Source organism: Megascapheus bottae, chromosome 3 (assembly GCF_031878675.1).
Source record: "Megascapheus bottae isolate mThoBot1 chromosome 3, mThoBot2.hap1, whole genome shotgun sequence".
NCBI lineage: Eukaryota > Metazoa > Chordata > Mammalia > Rodentia > Geomyidae > Megascapheus > Megascapheus bottae.
The window spans coordinates 35,829,020-35,849,352 of record NC_143511.1 but is presented as its reverse complement, the minus strand read 5'-3'; the positions used below and the strand labels follow the sequence as shown (position 1 = coordinate 35,849,352).

The window sequence follows — 20,333 nt, the reverse complement described above, 5'->3', positions numbered from 1 at the left end:
CAGGCACGTGCCAAGGAGAAGAGAAAGCCAAGGGCCCACTGGGAGCCATTTCCTCAAGGTTTAGGAACTCTGCCTGGACTGGGGGCACTTTGTGTGCATGTGACCCCCTTATAACACAGTGGAGGGAGACTTGGTGGTGATGGTAGTGGTGCATGCGTGCTTGCATGTGTGTGTGTGTGTGTGTGTGTGCGTGTGTGTGTGTGTGTGTGTGTGTGTGTGTGTGTGTACCCATCCTGGAGCTTGAACTCAGGGCCTGGACCCTGTCCCTGAGCTTTTGTACTCAAAGCTAGTGTTTCACCACTTGAGTCACAGCCCCACTTCTAGGTTGTTTTGTAAGTTCCTTGGAAAGAAGAGGCACCCAGACTTCCACAACTACGTTGCCTTTGAACCTGGATCTTCAGATCCCAGCCTCCTGAGTAGCTAGGATAACAGGTATGAGCCACCTATGCCCAGCAGGTTTTATATTCTGTGGTTAAGGACCCCAAACAGATGCAATGGGCACCTGAGGACAGAGAGCACCAAAGATTTCAAGAGAGAGAGGCAGGGTAGGGACTTGGGGGGCGCTGCCTGAAGGTGGGAGTGGGGGGAGGGAGGGGTAGTACGTACGTGTGCATGCTAGAGCCCGAACTGGGTGCAATCCAGGTAGCAATCACGACTAGGAAGTTTTCCATCATTTCCCCTCTTTTCTCTGTCTACCAGTCTTGGAACTCGCCCATCTTGGTCTTCCATTCACCCTCTGTTTTTGGAACACTTAGTTCTTGCCCCTTTCCCCCACCTTCCTCTCCTTTCTACTGTTTCTCTTCTGCCTCTCTTGCCTCATCTCTACACCCCTCCTAAAACACATTTTCTTCTTGCATACCTTTTTCTCTTTCCATCAAGGTAGACATTCTCTGTACTTGGCCTTGCTTTTCTCTCATCCATCCATGTCTCTTTCCCCATATTCTCTCTCTGCACCCCATACTTATACTAGGCTGGTGTTGGTCCCCAGGGCCTGCTCCCGCCTCCACCTGCCCCTTCCTGCATGCAGTGCCCCACCATGAGCCCAGTTAATGTGTTTCGCATGGCATGTCAGTCAAACGCCCTTCTAATGTCCTTAAAGCACGCAGAAAATTGCATCCTTATGAAAAAGAAAAGGGGGGGGAAATTGCTTGGTGGAGGCGGAGCTGCTGCAACTTGGGCCCTACCCTGTTGAATTTAGAGAGGCTAAGCCATCCTATATGTCAGCCCTCCCCCAGACTCCCTCTTTCTCTGGCAGCTGCACAGGATCCAGGATACTGCCTCCTTGAGGTGATCTTCTGAAAAGCTCCTGGATGTGTCACCTTGCCATCCCTCCCCATTAGTATTCTAACTTCTTTCCTTTGCCCTTTTAGGCTAAGCCCATAACTGCCTCAGGGCCTTTACCCATGCTATGCTGGCTATCTAAGATCAGCATAGCCATTCCTTCTTTCCATTTAGATCTCAAGTGAAGGGTCAGCTCCCAAGATACTTTCCGTGACCACCCTGATTAAATCCCATTCATTGTCTATTGCCTGTCTAATTTTCCTCATGATATTTGTCCATCTATAAACTTCTTTCATGGATTTAACTGGCTGCTTCACCTCTGGCCATTCTACCCCCAGTGTAAGCTCCCGAGTCCAGCGGCTGTGGTGTAGCACCTGGCACAGTGACTGGCACACAGAAGATACTTAGTTCTTTGGTTTACAAACAGTAAGACTTGTTACAGGTAGGTGGAAACATTGGAAATCCTAAGGCATCTGGAGCTTGAGGCTGCTGAGACCTGAAAATATAGGAAGAAATGGGTGGAACTGATGATGGCTGTGTGTTCCTGGGCAAGTTACCCAACATCTCTGAGCTTTATCTTCTGCAGAACAGGAGTTAGGAACATCTCTACTGCTGGGCTGTCACTGAATTGTGGAGATATTTCCTGCTGGATCCCCAGGGCTGGGAACACCCTGCCACCCTTCATCAAAAGCTTGTTAAATGAATGAAAGGCTCATGGTGTAAATTGCTCAATAAATACTAAAAGCTCTGTAATGCAATGCTGTGTCCAATTATTCCCTGAGGCACCGGGAAATATTTTTAATGTTGCCCATGAAACTGTCATCTTGCTTTTATATCATCTGGAAATTTTATTTTGTACTTACCCAAAGATCTCCTTTAGGATTATTATTAGAACATTACTCTGTGTGTGTGTGTGTGTGTGTGTGTGTGTGTGTGTGTGTGTGTGTGTGTGTACTGTGGTGGCTAGCACTCTACTATTTGAACCACACTCTAATTCTAGTTTTTTGGTGGTTAATTGAAGATAAGAGTCTCATAGATTTGTCTACCTGGGCCAGCTTTGCTTTCAGTGCAGCTGAGATCACAGGTGTGAGCCCCTGGTACCTTCGATTTAGAACATTCTTTTTATTCCTGTTCTTAGTCACAGATTACTAATGAGTTTCTACTTTAAAATGCAAGATCGGGCTGGGTGTGTATAAACACAAGGGTAGAGCACCTGTCTAGATTTGAAGTCAACCAGTCCAGGTTGCAGTCACTTCTCTAAATAGTTCCTTTCCTGATACCACACCCTTTCATATCACTTCCTCCCCTGGCTTCTGCCCCCCCTCCCCAGGTGAGGGGCTTCTCTTCCCAGTTCTCAGCCTGGGGATGCTGTGCTTTCCTAGACCCTCTTCTTAGGCATCCTGCTTTCCCATCCCTGAGATCACTGCTGTCCAGAGTCCCATGAGGAGGGAATGGGGTCCACAGAGGCTAGTACTTCCTCACCCCAATGGCCACAGAAACCAAGAGAAAGCGAACTTGAAAAACTTAAGCATGAGCTCAAGAGGCATGCCCTGCCTTCCCAGGGCCTCTGGGTAGACCAAAGTCTAGACACAAATGGCCTCAGTCCTGCTAGCCCAGTTGCCATTGTTTGTCACCTTTCTGTCCCACAACCCTAATGAGCCCCAACTCTGCCTGCTCAGGTGAGAGGTTGAGAATGGAGAGGTCTGTGGCTGGCAACTCCTTCAATTCTAAGATGGTCTCCTAACCTGGAAGAGCTGAGGAGAGGCCTGCCTGCCACAACTGATTTCCTGGGAACTGGTGGAGTGGGTGGGAGAGTGTGACACTGGACTTGGAGCAGAGATTCCCAGACTGGGCTCTCAGAGTTCCTTCTCCCACCAATCTCTTCCAGGGTAGAGACTCCCCCCAGGGTATGGAAACACAAGAAGGATGCTGAGACTTCTGCCAGATAGAAATGAAATTAAGCCACAGGCCACCCATCAGGCCACAGGCCAGCTCAGGCCAGAGAACGTCTGGTTTGGTCCCTGGAGTTCCTAAGCGGTGGCTAATGAAGGCTGAGCTGGCTCCAGAAGAAGGACCTTGCTCTGGCTTCCTGTAGGCTGTGTAGGAGAACTTCTGCTTGCCTGGAGTGGGGGGGGGGAGACTTAAAACACGGGGTTCACCGTATTTTACACAACTCAGGACCCCCATTCTTTCCTGCCACATCGCAAATTTCACCAAAGTCTCTCTTGGCAATCCAACATCTAAAAAGAGCATGCCTGAGGAACTATTATTTTATTTTATCAAGTGAGGTGCCAGATACTGGGATAGAGTCTCCCTGCTTGCACCTGTGATGGCCTAGGGCTGGGGGGGAGGGTGGTAGTGCAGTTCACAGCAAGGCCAATGAGCCCCCAGCAGAACCAAGCTGAGCCCCGCTTAGCCCCCCTCCCCAAGCTTGGCTCTCCTGGCAATTTAGGATCCTGGCTACCTTCCTATGGACAGGAGGACAATTTACTAAGGAAGTCCAGGCAGGAACCCCAAGGCTTCAGCCACCCCCTAAATCTTCCCTACGAGCCCAGGCATCTCCATCTTCACCCCCAGGGCGCAAACCTCTCGCGGCTGACCAGCGCGGCCCACCAGCGCGGCCCACCAGCGGGGCCCACCCTCGCGGATCCTCACGGTCTCACGGCCCCGGGTGAGCGGCAGACCCTTTCTTCCACTCCGGGCCTCAGCTGCCTGCGCGATCAGTGCAACGGCGTTTCCCAGGGCCTGGGGGCGGAGAAGGGACGCGTGTGGCCAGGAGCCAGGAAGGAAGTAGATTCCTTCACCAAGCTCCAGCCGGGGCTGTGGACTGGGAGGGGACCTCGGCCCCCAAAGGCGCCGATTGCTTGAAATCGAGTAGGGACCCTTCGATTGAGGTCCTGGCTTGGCGTCTGGCTTGGCGTCTGGCTCGGTGACTTCGCTGTTCACGGGAGCCGCTAGCCCGGAGGAGTTTCCATTCAATCTCGGGATTGCCCCAAGCCAGCCAACCCCAAGCTCTCCCCGGCCCCGGGGGACTGGGCCTGTGGTTGCTGTGGCCCTGTCCCCGCTCCGGAATCTCTCCAGGAGCGGTGCAGGCTGGGACAAAAACTCCATCCCCCCCCCCCCCACTCCAGTGCAGCCCTGGAATCCGAACCCCTTTCTTCATCTTCCCACTGACCTACTGGCAACCTCACGAGTCAGGTTCTCTTCTTTGCCTAGTGAGGGGGCAGCCATACTCACTGAAAAATTGGGGGTCCTTGTGATTTGAGTCTTCATTAATGGTCGCCTCACCCTCCCACACCACCTCTCCTTGGAGTTCTGGTCCTACCAGAACAATGAATGGTCCGGACCAGTGAACCGCCTTCCAGTAATTTGCCTAAGGGGATAATCTTTTCTCACAGCGCTGCAGAAGTGACCAAGACAACAAGGCAACGCGGGCCTCCTAGCTTCAGAACTCCACACGGTAACCTCCATCTCCTTGGAACTGGAAAGGATTAGGGGGGAACTTCTGTAAATCACTTGGCCCTCGGAGCCTGGTACAGAAAGTTACTAAGCACTGCTAGGTTGAGCTGACCTTAAAGATAATCCTGAGAACAGGAAATAATTAGGGGACACCAGTGTAATCATCCCGGGAACCCCTGGGAAGAATCTGGGCACCTAGGACTGAATTGAGAGCTACAAGCCAGCAAGACTGCCCCAGAGCTCAGGCAGGACTGGGGCTTAGGGATGTAATCACAGCCTTCTGGGTATGTTATCAAGTCTCCCCCCCCTCCTCTCTCTCTCCTCTTCCCTCTCCCTCCCTCTCTCCCTCTTTCTCTTTCAATTTCTCCCCCTCTCAGTTTCCCTCTTTCCAACCCCCACCCCCACCCCCACATTAAGGTTAGAGATTCTGGGGAGGGGAAATCCAGGTTCAGGTTTAGGAGCAGCAGAAGGTCATGCTGACCTCACACATGGGGGTCATAATTGTAGGGTGATCACTACTCTCTCAAATAGGAAGTCTTAGGTTGTATGAGGGTAAACGTCTAGACTTCTTTCCCTCATCTGGGGAGGGGAGCAGACCTGGAAAAGACATGGCTTTGAATCCTGGTCCCTGCTTAGAACTTCATGATCAAGATATATCACTTTTCCAGAGCTTTAACCAATACACACGCCATTTCTCCACTATTACCCTACTCGCACCAAGAAGCACAGGAACAGAAGCACCCATGGGAGTTCTAAGACTATTCTAAAAGGCAATTGACAGGATGGACTTGTGAGGGCTGTGGGCTGGGGAAGTCGGTAGTCTCCTCTCAGCCGCCCTCTGGCATCCTCCCTGCTCTGGTGACCCTTCGTACCTCCCACCCTTCACCCCCCCACCCCAATTCAGAGAAGATACAAACTCTGGGTGAGCACCCAGCTACACTGGTATGCGCCGCTTGTGCTGGCCTCTGCGAGAAATTTCATTTGAACTTCGGTCTTCAAAAAGAGCGATCAGGACCCTTCAAAGGACCGCACTGCCAGTCCTTCAAGTCCCCAAACAACCGAGGCGGCTCTGAGCTCTTGTCTGATTCGCATTGTCGTAGCCGACAGTGAGTCCCGGAAATGTAGAGGAAGATGGAGTTCAAGCTGGCTCCAGGAACCCAGAATGAAATCGGGTTCGCGAAATCCCGCCTCGGTCTCGCCTCGGGTGGGCCACGCCTGACCAGGGCACATCTCACCTCGATGGAGCCAGAGAAAAGGATATCCTACCATCGATGGCGACTGCCCCACGTACCGTGCCGCGCCCTCCACCCCCAACAGATTCGGAATCCACCGCACGGAGGCCCACGGTGTCATAAAATATTTTATTGGAAAAAAAAAAGTCACCGTCTTCGCAAGAGTGTGTGTGGGGGGTAGGAGTCCCAGCGACTTCGGGGACCCGGCCCCAGGCAGAGCCAGAGCGGAGCGGACACCCGGCGTCCTCTGGGGTGGCCGGTGCATGGTGCCCGGTCCCTGGGGCGCGGAAGCGGGCATGTGCCAGGCAGCATCGCGGCCAGAGGTGGGGCGTGGTGTGGGTGAGGAGCGGGGCGTGAATGCACGTGGAGAGCCGGGCACCCCTGAGTCGTTTCCCGCTGCGCTGGACTCGACTTTCCTAGGTTAGGGCCTGGGCTTGGTTTCAAAGTCTGTGTCCTTCCTTGTTTGGCCCCCAATTGTCCGCAATCAAAATAATAACCGCACGTTTGCAGACAGCTGCGAGGACGCGGAAGGGCCAGCTCGTGGCTTCCCGCAGGCCGGAGGGGACGACGGGCAGCCGCCAAGGTCCCCGGGCTCAGCCACCTCCGCCGAGTTCAGTCCTCGCGGCTATGGTCGCTGGGCTCGCCCGGCGCCTCCGCCGGCTTCTCCGCCTCCTTGGCGCGCTCCTGCTCGGTGAGCTGCTCGCTGGTCGGGATGGAGTTCTTCTTGGGCCGTCCCTTGGGCTTCGTCGGGGACTCCAGGCCGCCTCCCTGCAGCACCTGCTCGGGGACATGGTCAGGGCAGTGGTGAGGCAGGACGCAGATGGAAGAGGCTGGGTGCCCAGCGTCCAAGACCTCACCCAGAGCACAGTGGGGGACCCGCAACCCCCCCTCAGTCCCGGGAAAACAGCGGCCATTTGAGCGTTGCTGGGGGCAGGTGTGGCCGGGGGAATCAAAGCTGCCAGGGAGCCCAGAGGGCGTGGAATGAATGTTAATTCTGCTGCTGCGAGCAAGCCGACTTCAGTTACCAAGAAGTCAGTACATTCGGGAGGCCCAAGGTCTCCGTGGAGGAAGATGGGGGAGCACCTTTTAGGAAGGACACAACTAGGATATGATCAGAGAAACCCAGGGCCTACGGAGCCACCAATAACACTCACTATTTTCTTCCACTTCATCCTCCGATTCTGATACCACGTCTTCACCTGCAACTGGCTCAGACCCAGGGACTCGGCGAGGTCTATTCTGCAATGAGCGGGGCGCGTCCTCAGCAGGGTGGCCGGCCACTCTCCCGTCGCCGGCTGGCCCTGGCTTTGCGCTCACGCTTACCTGTCTGGCGTGGAGAGATACTTTTGCTTCTCGAAGCGTTTCTCCAGGCCCATCAACTGCAGCTCTGTGAACACAGTGCGGCTCCGGCGCCCTTTCTTGGCTTTGGTGCCCGGCTCCCCGGGGCCCGATGCCTCCAACTTCCCACGGAGTTGCAGCTCCAGTGGCAGGTGCGGCGTGCCCGCTGCGCCCGGCAGCCCAGGCCCCGCGGCCAGCAACGCGGAGCCCAGCCCCGAACAGCCGAGGGGCGCCAATGGAAACTTGAACACCGCCGCTTGCTCGGCCTTCAGCACCGCTGTGAGGAAAAGAAAACGGGATCCCAGTGAGCTTGCGCCGTGCTCTTCTGCCTTCCGAGCGCGCTGTGCCACGCGTGAACTCATCCAGTGCCACCCACTCGCGCTAGGCGCTTGGACTTGTATCCCGTAGCGCGGGCAATCCTCCCACGTGGGGTATCCACCATCAGTTTGGAAAGGAGAAAACACCGTTATCCCGTGATCTGCCCTGGCTTTCCCAGGCCCCAACCGCGCCCGAAATTTCCGATTTCTCCGGAACACGCTCACAACTCCGAGAAACACAGGTTATGTCTTTCGTAGAAAACAAATCAAAGAGAAATGATCACGACTTGAAAGGTGGGCATCTTCCCCAACCAAATCAGCATCTTTGCAATCGAAAAAGAATAGGCTGGAGTGTGGACATACGCGCTTCTGTGCAAGCTCAGCCAGCCGGGCCGCAGCCAGCCGCGGGCCAGCATCGTCCCGGGGTGGAGTTGAGAGCTTCCTGAAAATGGAAAAGTATCCGGCGAACACGAAAATGATCGTTGTTGTTTTCGCTGTTCAGATTATTTCCCATGAAGATATTTCTAGGTTCTTTAGTCCTAAAGAAAAGTCTTTAGCCCGCTTAAAACGAATTACCAACGACAGAGCAAATGCAAATGCAAAGCAGGGTGTGTTCCAGATCGGCCTCAGAACAAGCAATCTGGCCCAACCGCCACTGGAAAGGCGAGTTCAGACTGGAGCTGGCGCAGGGAAGGCGGCTAATGGGGCAGGGGTCCCTTCTAAGCTCATGTGGCCTCCCTTCCCCTCAGGAGTCTCACTGTGGGGTGAGTCCTAGCCCCTGTAAGATCCGAGTAAAGTGGGTAGAAAGACCGAGGAGGTGATGGAAGAAAATTGTTAGGGAAAGTAGTTTGAGTGGAGAGGCAGCCCTAGTCCAAGAGAGAATGAAGTGGTGGGGTGAAGAGTGGAAAATGAAAAGCAAGAAGAGGATGGAAGTTGATTGAAAGGATACAGCAAGACAAGGTCAGTTCCCTACCAACTCTGCAAAGATAAAAGAGAGGACGGAGGCCTGAAAGATGGGTCAACTGACTTCAGATCTGCAGAGGTCCAGCCCGGCAGACAGGCAATATACCCGCAAGCCAGGCCCAAGTCAATCTTCGCTGGGACTGAGGCTTTTTTTTTTTTTTTTTTTTTTTTTTTTTTTGTCACAGTCTGCAAACCACAGGGCCCAGGAAGGCTCCGAGGCTGGCCCGGGCCAGCTGGGCACTCAGAGATGCAAGGCTTTTTCAAGAGCTTCAGCTTTCTGAATCTGGACAGCCACGGCCACTCTTGGTCAGCGGGATGCAGCAAAGCTCAGGCGTTCGAGGCCTGAGCGGTCTTTCCATTTTGTTTTTATTTTTTATGTTATTATTATTTTTAACCACAGTGATCAGGGGAGCAGTCAGGCGCCTACGATGGACTTGCAGACTCTGATTTCTGGGCCCGGTCCTCAAACCTTTGTAGGATGCCCATAGAGCTGCCCAGAAGCCGAGAGCAACTATGCCTTCCACGGCCAGGCCTAGGGGCACGAGGCCTGGTTTCTGTACAGCACAGTGCCTGCAACCTTCCAGAGTGGTGGGCGCACACGTACGTGCCCTGGGTCGACTCTGGAGCCCAAGGGGAGGAAGGTGGACCTCGGGCACCCGGAGTCGGTTTTCCCCCTCCCGCCAAGCCCAGCCCCCCCCACCCGCCCCCGGCCTCAGCACGTACCTAGGTGGCTGTGGAAGGGACGCGCCGCCAGCAGCGCCTGCACACCGAACTTGAGCAGCTCGCCCGCGGCGGCGGCGGCAGCGGCCGGCGCAGCGCCCTTAGGTCCCGGCGGTTCCGTGAGGATCTCCTCGATCATAAAGCTGCGGTAGCGGTGCGGCCGGTGGTCCGCACAGCCTTCGGGAGGGCCGTAGCGCGCGACGCCCGGCTCCCCGGGCCGCTGCATCACGGCGCCGGCGGACGCGCCCCGGGCGCGCTGGTCGGGGACAGTGGCTGAATTCGGGACTCAGGGCCCGCGCGGGGCTCTAGGCCGGCCCGCAGCTCCCGGCGGCGGCGCGCGGGCGCCGGCTCATGCCCCCTCCCCCGCCGGCTGGCCGGGCGGAGGCGCAGGGCGCGGGCGGGGCGCGCGGGGCTCGGCCAGTCGGACCCGGGACTGCGCCCCCCGCCCGGAGCAGCCGCGCCTCTTGCCGGGCCAGCCCCGCGTCACCGCCCCGCCCCGCCCGCCCTGCCCCGCCCCATGCCACCGCCCCCCCCCCCCCGTAGGCCGAGCCGGAGGGAGGGAACTGAGAAAGGTGGAGGGAGGAGGGAGAAGGGCCGACGGACCGAGACTGAGGAAGACGATCCCAGCCCACACCGTGGAAGGAGAGCGGGAGAGCTCCGCGGAGGAGACCCCCAAGAAATGGGAGGCGGAGGGATCCGGGATGAGAGGTGAGAGGAGATTCTGAGGGAGACAGACGGGGTCACCTAATGGTAACACACAGGACTCTGAGGTTCCCTGGAGGCCCGCGGGGCGTGAGCCGGGACGGAGAGCGGTGCGGGAGTCAGCGCGCTGCGACGTGCAGGGGAGCACAGGCCGACTGGGCAGGGCGTGGCGAAGCGAGGGGACACTGGGGAGGTCGGACAGCTCCGGACGCAGCGGCTTAGGCTGGGAGTAGGGGAGGTTGGGAGCCCGAGTGGTGGGGAAGAGGAGGCACCGTGACCGTTCACTTGCTCTGGGAAAGGGGTGGCAGGTTCGCAGTTTCCCAGGCAGGGCAGAACCTTGTAAATTCCCTCCGCAGGGGTGCAGCCATGGGCAGGGGCGTAATTCGCACCTGTGTACCTTCATCCCCAAACTTCTCCATCTCACTGTACTATGCAGGGCCTCATTTCTCTTTGAGTTACTCCCAAAAAGAAAGCGTTCCCTCTTTCAGGATTTGCATGAACTGCGAATCTGAGATATCAGCCCGAAGTATTCTCCTTGGCAATCTCTAGAGGAGGAGACAGAATGGAGGAAAGTTTGCCTTTCCTAGCGTTGAGGTATCAACCGTTATGGGGTGGGGCTTGGGGCAAAGTACTGTTGAGTGAGTCTGAGGGCCTGGTTCCATCTCTTGAGTCTCAGGGTTTCCTATAGGACTGAGGAAATTGTCAGTGAGTGCTCCCTCTAGATCGTTCTTCTCACTATTAGGAAAGTACATGCCCAAGTCATGGCGAGAATCCTACTAAGCTAAATTCTCCGCCGGGTTAGTCTCTGGCTCTGCCACTCCTGGGCAAGCCACTGGCTCTTCAGTCTCCAGGAGGAGCTATTAACACTTGGCTCAGAGAGATTGTGACAGCTGAGGGGGAAAGATACTCTACCCTCAGTGCCTCACCGGGAGGAAACTGTGAGGGCATACTCAGTTCCTCCCAGCAAGGAGAGTGGCTGTCGCTAGGAGACTGGGAGAGCAGTTGCTGCCCTTCCTCTCCCCTCTCTAGAGCCAAAGGTCCTATCTGGGACTGCCAGTCAGCATCTGGCTCCAGTTGGTGTCAGGACCACTTCTGCTTCCTAGATGAGCTCTACTGGGCCTACGAACTCACCTCTGAAAAATAGGTTCATCACACCTATATTCCTGGTCTTTCCAAAATGGTGTGGTTTCTCCTGTTCCCGCTGCTGGCAGGTGGCCTTGAGGCTGGCCCTACACTCCAGGCACAGGGGAGACTAAGAAAGGGTCAAGACCCTTTGTCCATAGAGGCTGGGCTGGGAATAAAGACTATCTTGCCAGAGGCTCTAATGATATAGATCCCAAGAGACCATTGTCATGTCTGCCCAGCAGAAGGGTGACTTTGTGGATCTCAAGGTCAAGGAACCATGATGTTCACATCTATAATCCTAGCTTCTAGGAGCTCTGGGGACTGAGGTTCAATGTCAAAGTAAACAGATCTCAGAGATTCTTTTCTCCAATTAACCAGCAAAAAGCCTCAAATGGAGGTGGGGCTCAAGTGGTAGAGCACCAGACTTGAGTGAAAAGACCAAGCAAGAACATAGGGCCCTATATTTAAGCCCCAATACTTGTACCAAAAACAAGCAAACAAATTAAAAAAAAAACACAGAAGGAAGGTGACTTTTAGCTGCTTCAGACTCCCGGGGTGGTTAGTAATGCAATGAGGTAAAATGGTGGTTTGGAAGAAGTGATGTGATACCCACACCTAGCAAGCCTCCTTGAGATAAAGAGACAGAGAGGCCATGTCTATTCTGTCTGTCTAGCAGGCATCTATCTCTTACCTGGCAAATACAAGAAAGCCAATGTCTCCCAGGGGGCCCAGAAAGCTCAAATGGGAGCCCAGGAAGTCTAGCGAGGGGTGCCTTCCCAGCTCAGAGAATGCCTCTTAAAATGGTGACTCCAATCTTTCCTTTCCTCTAATGGCCTAGGCAGGCATTGATTTGGACTGGGTTTCTATGCGCTGTGTCCCAATGTCCTTGTGTCCCAGTCTCAGGCTCTTTCTCCTGGAATCCATTTACCCCAACCCAGCAAGGCAGCCTCTTCCCCCCCTTTTCCATAACTTCCGGAAGGACGAAGTGTAGAGTTTCTAAGACAGATTAAGCCCAGCACTCACCCTACTCCCTCCCCTCTCATTTTGACTCTGACAGAAGCCACCTGGATTTGAACCGTTTATGTCCAATCCAGTGACCATCCTGAAAGTCTTATCCTTCCTGAAAGTCCCAGATCTGAGGCAGGATGGCTTAGGTTGTTGATTAGCTATTTAACTGTTAGCCAATGAGAACAATGGATCATTTTCAGGTTGGAGGCTTCAACTCTAGGTTTTAGGCGAGTCAAAGATAGGAGAAGCCCAACCTCCACCCACAGGTGTGCCTTCCCTTCCCAATTCCTTGGAAATTGGCCAAGGCTATTTCCTGCATCACCCCAGGCCTGGGCTTGCAGTGTGAGGTTGGCCTCTGGGAATGAGGCCCCCAAGGGCGGCAGGCAGTGGGAACTTTAGGGAGAGTAGACTGAGAGCCAGGTTATACCCACCGCTTCTCCCTCAAACACATCACCCACTGGTGAACCAAGGGCCACCAGTTCACGCAGGCTTCCCTGCCTTTGGACCTAAAGTCAATCTGCAAATAAACCCCCTTTAGACGAACACCCCCCCCCACACACACACATACACACTACGGAAGTCTCCTTTATTCAGGAACTATTGCTTTGGCAGCCAGTGAAAAGAGGTTCACTCCGGGCACCGATGCCACCCAAAGCGGAGAAGTCCTCACTCAGGGGCGCAGCCGCCTGGGACCCTCCGGTACTTCTCACTGCCGCCTTGAAAATCCCGGAAACGGTCTGCTCCCGCCGCGCACAGTGGAAAAGGTGACCTCAGCGCCCCGAGTCAGCCGCCCTTCCTGGCGAGCCTCAGGTCCCCGGGGGGGGGGGGGGGTCCTGGCTGCAGGGGATTCTCAGAGCCCCCTGGAAGTTGTGTGGAGGAGCCCTAGGACTCAGAACACTTCACCCCCGCTACTGAAGTTTGGCCTCCCACAGGCCCCACAGCTTCAGTTGGGGAAAGGGATTCACTTCATTTACATAAACGGAACCCCCTAAGCTCCAGACTGGCCTCCCCTCCAGCTACATTCTCTTGCTCACCCACTCTGGGATTCTGGAATCGAACCAGCGCTCGAAGGGAGTCCCTGAATCATTGTGCAGATGGGTGGCTCTGGGCAGGCAGCGTCCAGCATCTAGGGGCCTTCTGGGCAGAAGTGACCCCCAGCTTTGTCCCGCAACCAACTCTCCTCTGTTTGGCAGCGGGTTTCAATCTTACCTAGCAAAACGAAGTTGGGGCTAGGGGTAGAGGAAGGAAAATTTCTTTACAACGGTTACTTCCTTTCTGGGTACATCTGGCCAAGTACCCACCTGCCAGGACCCCACTTGACCGCGGAAACCGGCAGCTGCGCTGCGCCCTGGAGTGCGTTCTCGACGGACGGACGAAGCGCCGCCAGCGCCCCACGCGGGGCTGGTTCTTTGGCGGGTTCTACCTTAAAGCCCGAACTTGGGATCAAGAGGTGTTATCTAGGCTGTGATGCTCAGTTGGGGCGGCGGGGTCGGGATCTTCTTTTTCAAATGGATGGTGGGATACGGAGACCGCTTAGATCCGGCTTGGGAACCGGCAGTTCGGGCAAATCTGCACTCTGCGCTTGTCTGGGATCCAAGATCCGAGACGTCTATGCTACCTTCAATGAAAAACAAAACTCGTTGAGAGATTTTGAAAACTCTCGGAGGCCCCCCCCTCTCCGAGGGACTGTGAAGTCGCAACGTTGGAGAAGCCCATCTCTGCGATGCTTTCTTCTAGAAAATATTCAACTTCTAGAGCAGACTTTCGTTTTGAGCCACTTCAAACATCCCGGGAGTCTGGGGGTCAAATCGGGCTTTGCATGACCTCGTTCTTAGAAATATCTCCTTCTTGCTGGACGTCAGTGAGTGGCTCATGCCTGTAATTCCAGCTACTCGGGAGGCTGAGAGGAACTAAGGATCACGGTTCAAAGGCAGCCTGGGAGGTGAAGTCAGCAAGACTCATAGCTATTTAACCACCACAAAGCAAGCTGGAAGCAGTGCTGTGACTCAATTGGTAGAGGACTTTGGTAAAATATCTCAGGAATCATCGTCCCCAGGCCTGGAGTTCAAGCCTCAGACGTGGCAAGAAATAAAGAAAGAAAGCGAGAGAGAGAGAGAGAGAGAGAGAGAGAGAGAGAGAGAGAGAGAGAGAGAGAGAGAGAGAGAGAGAGAGAGAGGGAGGGAGGGAGGGAGGGAGGGAGGGAGGGAGGGAGGGAGGGAGGGAGGGAGGGAGGGAGGGAGGGAGAGAGAGAGAAAGAAAGAGGAAGGAAGGAAGGATGAAAGAAAGAAGGAAAGAGAAAATATCCGTTCTTCAAGGGGCACTTCTTGCAGTACTGTACAGATTTGACCCTTTTTGAAATTCCTTTTTCTTTCTTTTTTGTAAAGCGCGCTTCATTTTACTGTGCGATTTCCTTTAGAAATACAAATTGAAAACGACCGAGCCACAAATTGGTAGCATCAGCCGAGCGAGGACTCGGTACTCAGTGGCCAGGGTCTCCAGGAGACCCTCGGAACATTTTATGCCGCTTCACACCCATCCCAGGCCCACCCCGGGGCCTTTCGAAGCCACCTGGGATCTGAGTCCCTTTCTGCGACCCCGCCACCCCCGTGGCCATTCCCAAGGCTCTGGGTGCCGGCTCCGCGGTGTCGCGTGCCTTGGGCAGTTGTTCTCAGGTGCGGTCTCACGGAATAGGTGACAGTGTGAAGCGGGGTGGGGGGTACCCCCACTGTCTGCCTCCTACGGCGAATGCAGAACCTCACGGAATATTCCTTGTACCCTGGGAAGGGGTCGTCTAATCCCCGACGATCTGCTGAGGGTCCCGGGGGGGGGGCGCAGAGTCCCTCTGCCTTGGGGACAAACGAGGACCATTTGCTGACCGCCACGGAGGAATCTCCTAGCACCTGGGCAGGTGCCGAGCTCGTGAGTCTGTGGGCGATCGGTTCCGGTTCCGAGGCTCCAGGCTTCAGCCGTGGGAGGCAGGCAGGAAACGCCCAGCACCCTCCCCTCCCTCCCCTGCCCCTCCTCTCCTCCTTCCTACAATTCATTGTCTTTCTTTCTCCCACTTTCTTTCCCCTCCCCGTATCCTTCCTCTTCTACCTCTCATTCTCACCCGTGAGCTCCTTCTTACGTGGTTCTTTCTTTGTCTTCCAGTTTTTTTTCATCGAAAGGACAAACGTTATAAATCAGGCACCTTGGCTTATACCTGTAATTAATTCTGCCTGCTCCGGAGGCTGAGATCTGAGGATCATTTTCCAGCAAGAAAGTTCATGAGACTCTTATCTCCAATTACACACACACACACACACACACACACACACACGAAAATGATGGCATAACTCAAGTTGCTAGCCTTGAATTCAAGTCCCAAGTGCTGGGAGAGAAGTTTGTCTGTCTTCCCCATAGCCAGAGAAGGGGCCTTCCTATTCTCTGGGGTGCCAGCCTGGTGCCACTTTGCCTTTAACAACCCAGGGCTCCTGGAGGATTCTGTAGCCAGGGTATGGGCCAGTGCCTTCCACGCTGGGTGTCCTGGGTGTGGTTAGCTATAAACTAACCACAATCCCTGTAGGGATTTATACTTGCCTCTTTCTTTCCTGATACAATCAATGGGACAACACCGTGGCTACAAGCTTTGTCCCAAAATCAAGTCAGGGGCTGGAAGTTAGGCACTGATTCTGCAGTACCTTCCATTAGGTACCTTAGGGCCCTGGGAGTGGAGGGAACAGGAGCACAATGCTTACATTCTAGGTAAAGAGGTGACAGAGTGGAGGCTGGAGCTGGTGCCACCCCACAGTCTCTGCACTATTTTGGGTCCCTCTTCCCATGTCACATCTATTGTTCTTGCCCCATTCCTGCCCCTTGCTGCAGGGATGGTCTCAGAGGCCTGGCTCATAAGAGCTCAATGTCATGTAGAGCTAACACCTATGATGCCATCTTTTCCTTACTATCCTTGAGCAAGATTATTCCTTCTCCAGCCCACAAAACAGGAGGGTTGAGCTTTTCTTGTTTTGTTTTTAATGGCTTTTCCTGTTCAGTGTCAATAGTCTTCATCTGGGATCTTGATAGCAGATTCTAAAAAAAAAAAACAAAAAAAACCCCCAACATTTTAGCTGGGTACAGGTGACTCATGCCTGTAATCCTAGCTACTCAGATGGCTGAGATCTGAGGATGAAGGTTGAAAGTGAGCCTGAACCGGAAAATCCATGAGACTCATCTCCAGTTACCCACCAGAAAATCATAAGTGCTGTGACTCAAGTGGTAGAGCACTAGCCTTGAGGAAAAGAGCTCAGGGACAGCACCCAGACATGAGTTTAAGCCCCATGCAGAGTGGGGGGAGAAGAGGAGGAGGAAAACTTTGCAGGCTCCAGAACTCCAGTACCAGGAGGGATTCCCCTCTGCCACTCCTGTATGAAACTAACTGTAGGTCATAGGTAAATCAATGTGAAGGTGTTGCTCCAATCAAACTTCATTATGCACGGTACAACTGGGATTTGATAACATTTTCATGTCAGAAATTTTATTTGGTGGTGTTGAAGCTTGCTCTCAAGGCTTGGAGTTTGCCTAGCAAGTTCTCTACCATTTGAGCCATATCCTGATCCCTCTTATTTCATGTTTAAGATAGGGTCTCATGCTTTTACTAAGACCAGCCTCTGACCAGGATCCTTCTATCTCTAGTTTTCAAGTAGCTGGAAAAAAACATGTTTGACTTTTTGAAATATTACCCTTTGTTTTTTCATTTTGGTGGTACTAGGGTTTGAACTCAGGGCCTTGAGCTTACTCAGCTTGCTTGATTGGCTGACACTCTGACACTTGAGCCAAGCCTGTAGGCCAGCCTTTTGCTGACTGTTTTGGAGATGGAGTCTTTTGGATCCCTTTCCCCAAGCTGGCTCCAAATCGATTTCCTGGATTTCAGCCTATTGAGCAGCTAAGATTGCAGATATGAGCTAGTGGTACCCAGTAAAATATTATCTTGATTTTTTAAATGCTATTTTATGGTTATTATTAAGGTATTATACAGAAAGATTACTATGTCATAAGTCAGGTAATAAGTATGATTCTTTTATTTTTGTCGGCCATGGTGCTTGAACACTGGACCTGGATGCTGTCCCTGAGCTCTTCAACTCAAAGCTAGTGCTCTACCACTTGAGCCACAGCGCCACTTCTGGTTTTCTTGTAGTTAACTGGAGATAAAAGTCTCACAGACTTTCATGCCGAGGCTGGCTTTGAACCTTGATCCTCAAGATTTCAGCCTCTTGAGTAGCTAGGATGTCAGGCGTGAGCCACTGATGCCTGGCATAAGTATGATTCTTTTTGAATGATGTCTGCTCTGTCAATGCTTTTTCTGTTTCCCCCACCTATCCTGCACACAAGTTGCATAATTTATTCTCCACATAATATATACTGGATATTATGACTACATTTGTTCGCCCTTCCTCTCTCCATTTCTGCACATCCTTTGCCTAAAGACAAAATAAGAACTCCAAAGTTTGATTCAATTCTGTCCATTGGCCTTATGAAGGCAGTTCATTCTTGGTCTAAAATAATTTCTTCTGACTTCACTTGAACATCAGAAATGTTATGTATTTTTTTTCAGAAATGTTACATTTGGTAAGTCTTTTTTTTTCCTTCTGGTTTCTTTTTTTCTAGGAAAAGACTCATTTGTCCAACAGTGTGTGTGCCTTAGCAGCACAATTGGTTCCGTTCCTATTTCAATCTTTGAATTCACAAAAATTTAAATTTTTTCTGCTATGACTATGCCTACATGTTGTACTGAATGAGACACAGCCATGTTTTTATCTTCTTTCTCTCTTTTTTTTCTTGCCAGTTCTGGGCCCGAGCACTGTTCTTGGGCTTTCTCAAGGCTACAGCTCTACCACTTGAGCCTCAGCACCACTTCTGGCTTTTTTCTATGTATGTGGTACTGAGGAATCGAATCCTGGTCTTCATGCATGCTAGGCAAGCACACTACCACTAGGCAAAACTCCCGGCCCATTTTTTTTTTAGTGCTCCTCACATTTGGAGCAGATTGTTCCCCAGCTCTTTGCACACTCCTGGTGACAGGATGATCACTCCCTTCGGTGGCATCTCTAATGGACTGCCCAGTGACCTAAACCACAGCAATCCAGGGCAGGCTTCAAGAGACTGCTGCCAAGCGCACTCTCTCCTAGTCCATGTCCTTTCCCAATTCTATGGAAATGCTCTCCAGTTGTTGAAATATGGGTAGGCAGAGTGACTTTCTGGGAGTTTCCCAGGCCTTGAGCCTTTGCAGCTGCCAAGTGACAATTTTTTGCAAGGAATAGGCAAAGGGAAAAAAATATGACAGAAAAACAGCTATTATAAATGTGCAACTTGCTAAAAGTGTTTCCAGGAAATCTTGCTCAGAGGTGGCCTCAGAGCCCCACCCCCCATGTTCCAGAGTTCTTTCGCCATCTGCTGGTCACATTCTGTCATAACCAGGCTCCCCCCCCTCCTTAAAGGGTTTTAGTTTTGAAAAGGGAAATGAGACCCCAATGAGCATTACATGTGGAATTTTCAAATGTCCAAATTCCAGGAAGCAGAATGGAATAGTGGTAACTAGAGGCTGGAGGGTGGGGAAAGTGGAGACGTCAGTAAAGCACACAGACTTTCTAAGATGATCAAGTTCTGAGGATCTATGTCCATATAGCACGTGAACTATAGTACATAATAGTGTATTGCAGTGGATGTGGTGGGCATACCTGTAACCTCAGCACTTAAGTTGAGGCAGGATTGTAAGCTTGAGGCCAGCTTTGTTAATACAGACTCTCAAAAACAAAACAAAAAGTAACTATGAGAATCAACTAGGGGTTCAATAGAGAGTTCATTAGAGGTGTGTGTGTGTGTGTGTGTGTGTGTGTGTGTGTGTGTGTGTGTGTGTAGACACAAGTGCTAGGCTTAAATTCAGGTCCTAGGTGCTGTCCTTTGGTTTCAAACCAGTCCTCAGATTTTAGCCTCCTGAGGAGCTAGGACTTCAGATGTAAGGCACTGGCACCTGGCCCAGGCTAGTTTTGAATTCTTGATCCTCCTGTCTCACTCTCCTGTTTTACTGGAATTACACACATCACCGCAGGCCTGGTTGTACTTGGCTCTTTTTTTGTGTTCATTCTGGGACTTGAACTCAGGGTCTGGGTGCTGTTCCCAAGACTTTTAACTCAAAACAAGCACTCTACCACTTGAGCCACAGCTCCACTTCTGGCTTATTTTTTGGTAGATAATTGTAGATAAGAGCCTCATGAACTTTCCTGCCTAGAATGCCTTCTGAAATCCTCAGATCTTGGCCTTCTGAGGATCTAGGATTATAGGCATGCACCATGGGTGCCCTGCTATGGTTGGCATTTTTAACTCTTAATTTGTAACAGGGAAACAGAGGCACAGATGTGTGACTTCATGTGGCCTAGTAGTAGAGCCAAGTTTGAAATGGCACTCCCTCTACAGCTCCATGGTGGGACCTGGGGCCTTTGGGGGCACTTTTCCTTCTGTTTTAATACCACCATCACTCCAGCCTCCCCTTTGGTACTGACATTCAGCTCCATCATTGCAACTGTGCAAAGGTCCCTCAGAGGGGCGTGTACAGGCATCTCATTCTCAGATCTGCCTCATCACTACAAATGCCTCTGTGCTAACTGGACACAGCTAGAGAACCCTCTTTTCTGGGCATGCCTCACTGAGGTGTCCTGAGCACTGAGCACAGAGCAGCACACACAGAAGCTCAGGATCTCCACTCCGGGGCATGGGTGGTGTGTGCTCACATCTGCATGGGCCCCTGTGCTCACTCTAACCCTGTCCCACCACAGCTCAGTCTAAGGAGGAATGACATGTCCATACTAACTCCAGCGGGATGGAGCTGGGAAGAAAGGAATGGCACTTCCTAACGGTACAGTGCACAGCCCACAGTAAGAAGTTGTACAAGAAATTCCCTTCTGTTCTGCAACCAAATAAGGGTGAAAAGATTCTCATTGTTTCCAGGCACTCCTTTTCCAGGTAATCAGCAACACGTTGAGACGTGGAAGGAAACGAAATCATATCTTCACACGTCCTATTTAAAACTTTATTTTAATTCATAAGTTTGCCATCATGTTTATACTAAAGATCAGAGTAAAATTACATCCTTCAACGTTTTGAATAAGGGGACTATGGCAGCCTGAACTGTAAGATCGCCCCCTGGTGTCCTAGC

At 52.6% G+C, this 20,333-nt stretch overlaps 1 protein-coding gene across 1 annotated transcript; it reads right to left on the bottom strand.

Annotated features, from left to right (window-relative positions):
* Positions 1-6,117: 6,117 nt before the first annotated feature.
* Positions 6,118-9,588, bottom strand: Barx1 (BARX homeobox 1). The gene is made up of 4 exons (XM_090329094.1): positions 9,314-9,588; positions 7,296-7,587; positions 7,127-7,211; positions 6,118-6,749 (listed from the first exon to the last, which is right to left on the bottom strand). Exons 1-4 carry the CDS (start codon positions 9,534-9,536, stop codon positions 6,585-6,587), a joined length of 765 nt encoding a protein of 254 aa, XP_090185220.1. The 5' UTR covers positions 9,537-9,588; the 3' UTR covers positions 6,118-6,584.
* Between the last annotated feature and the right edge of the window lie 10,745 nt (positions 9,589-20,333).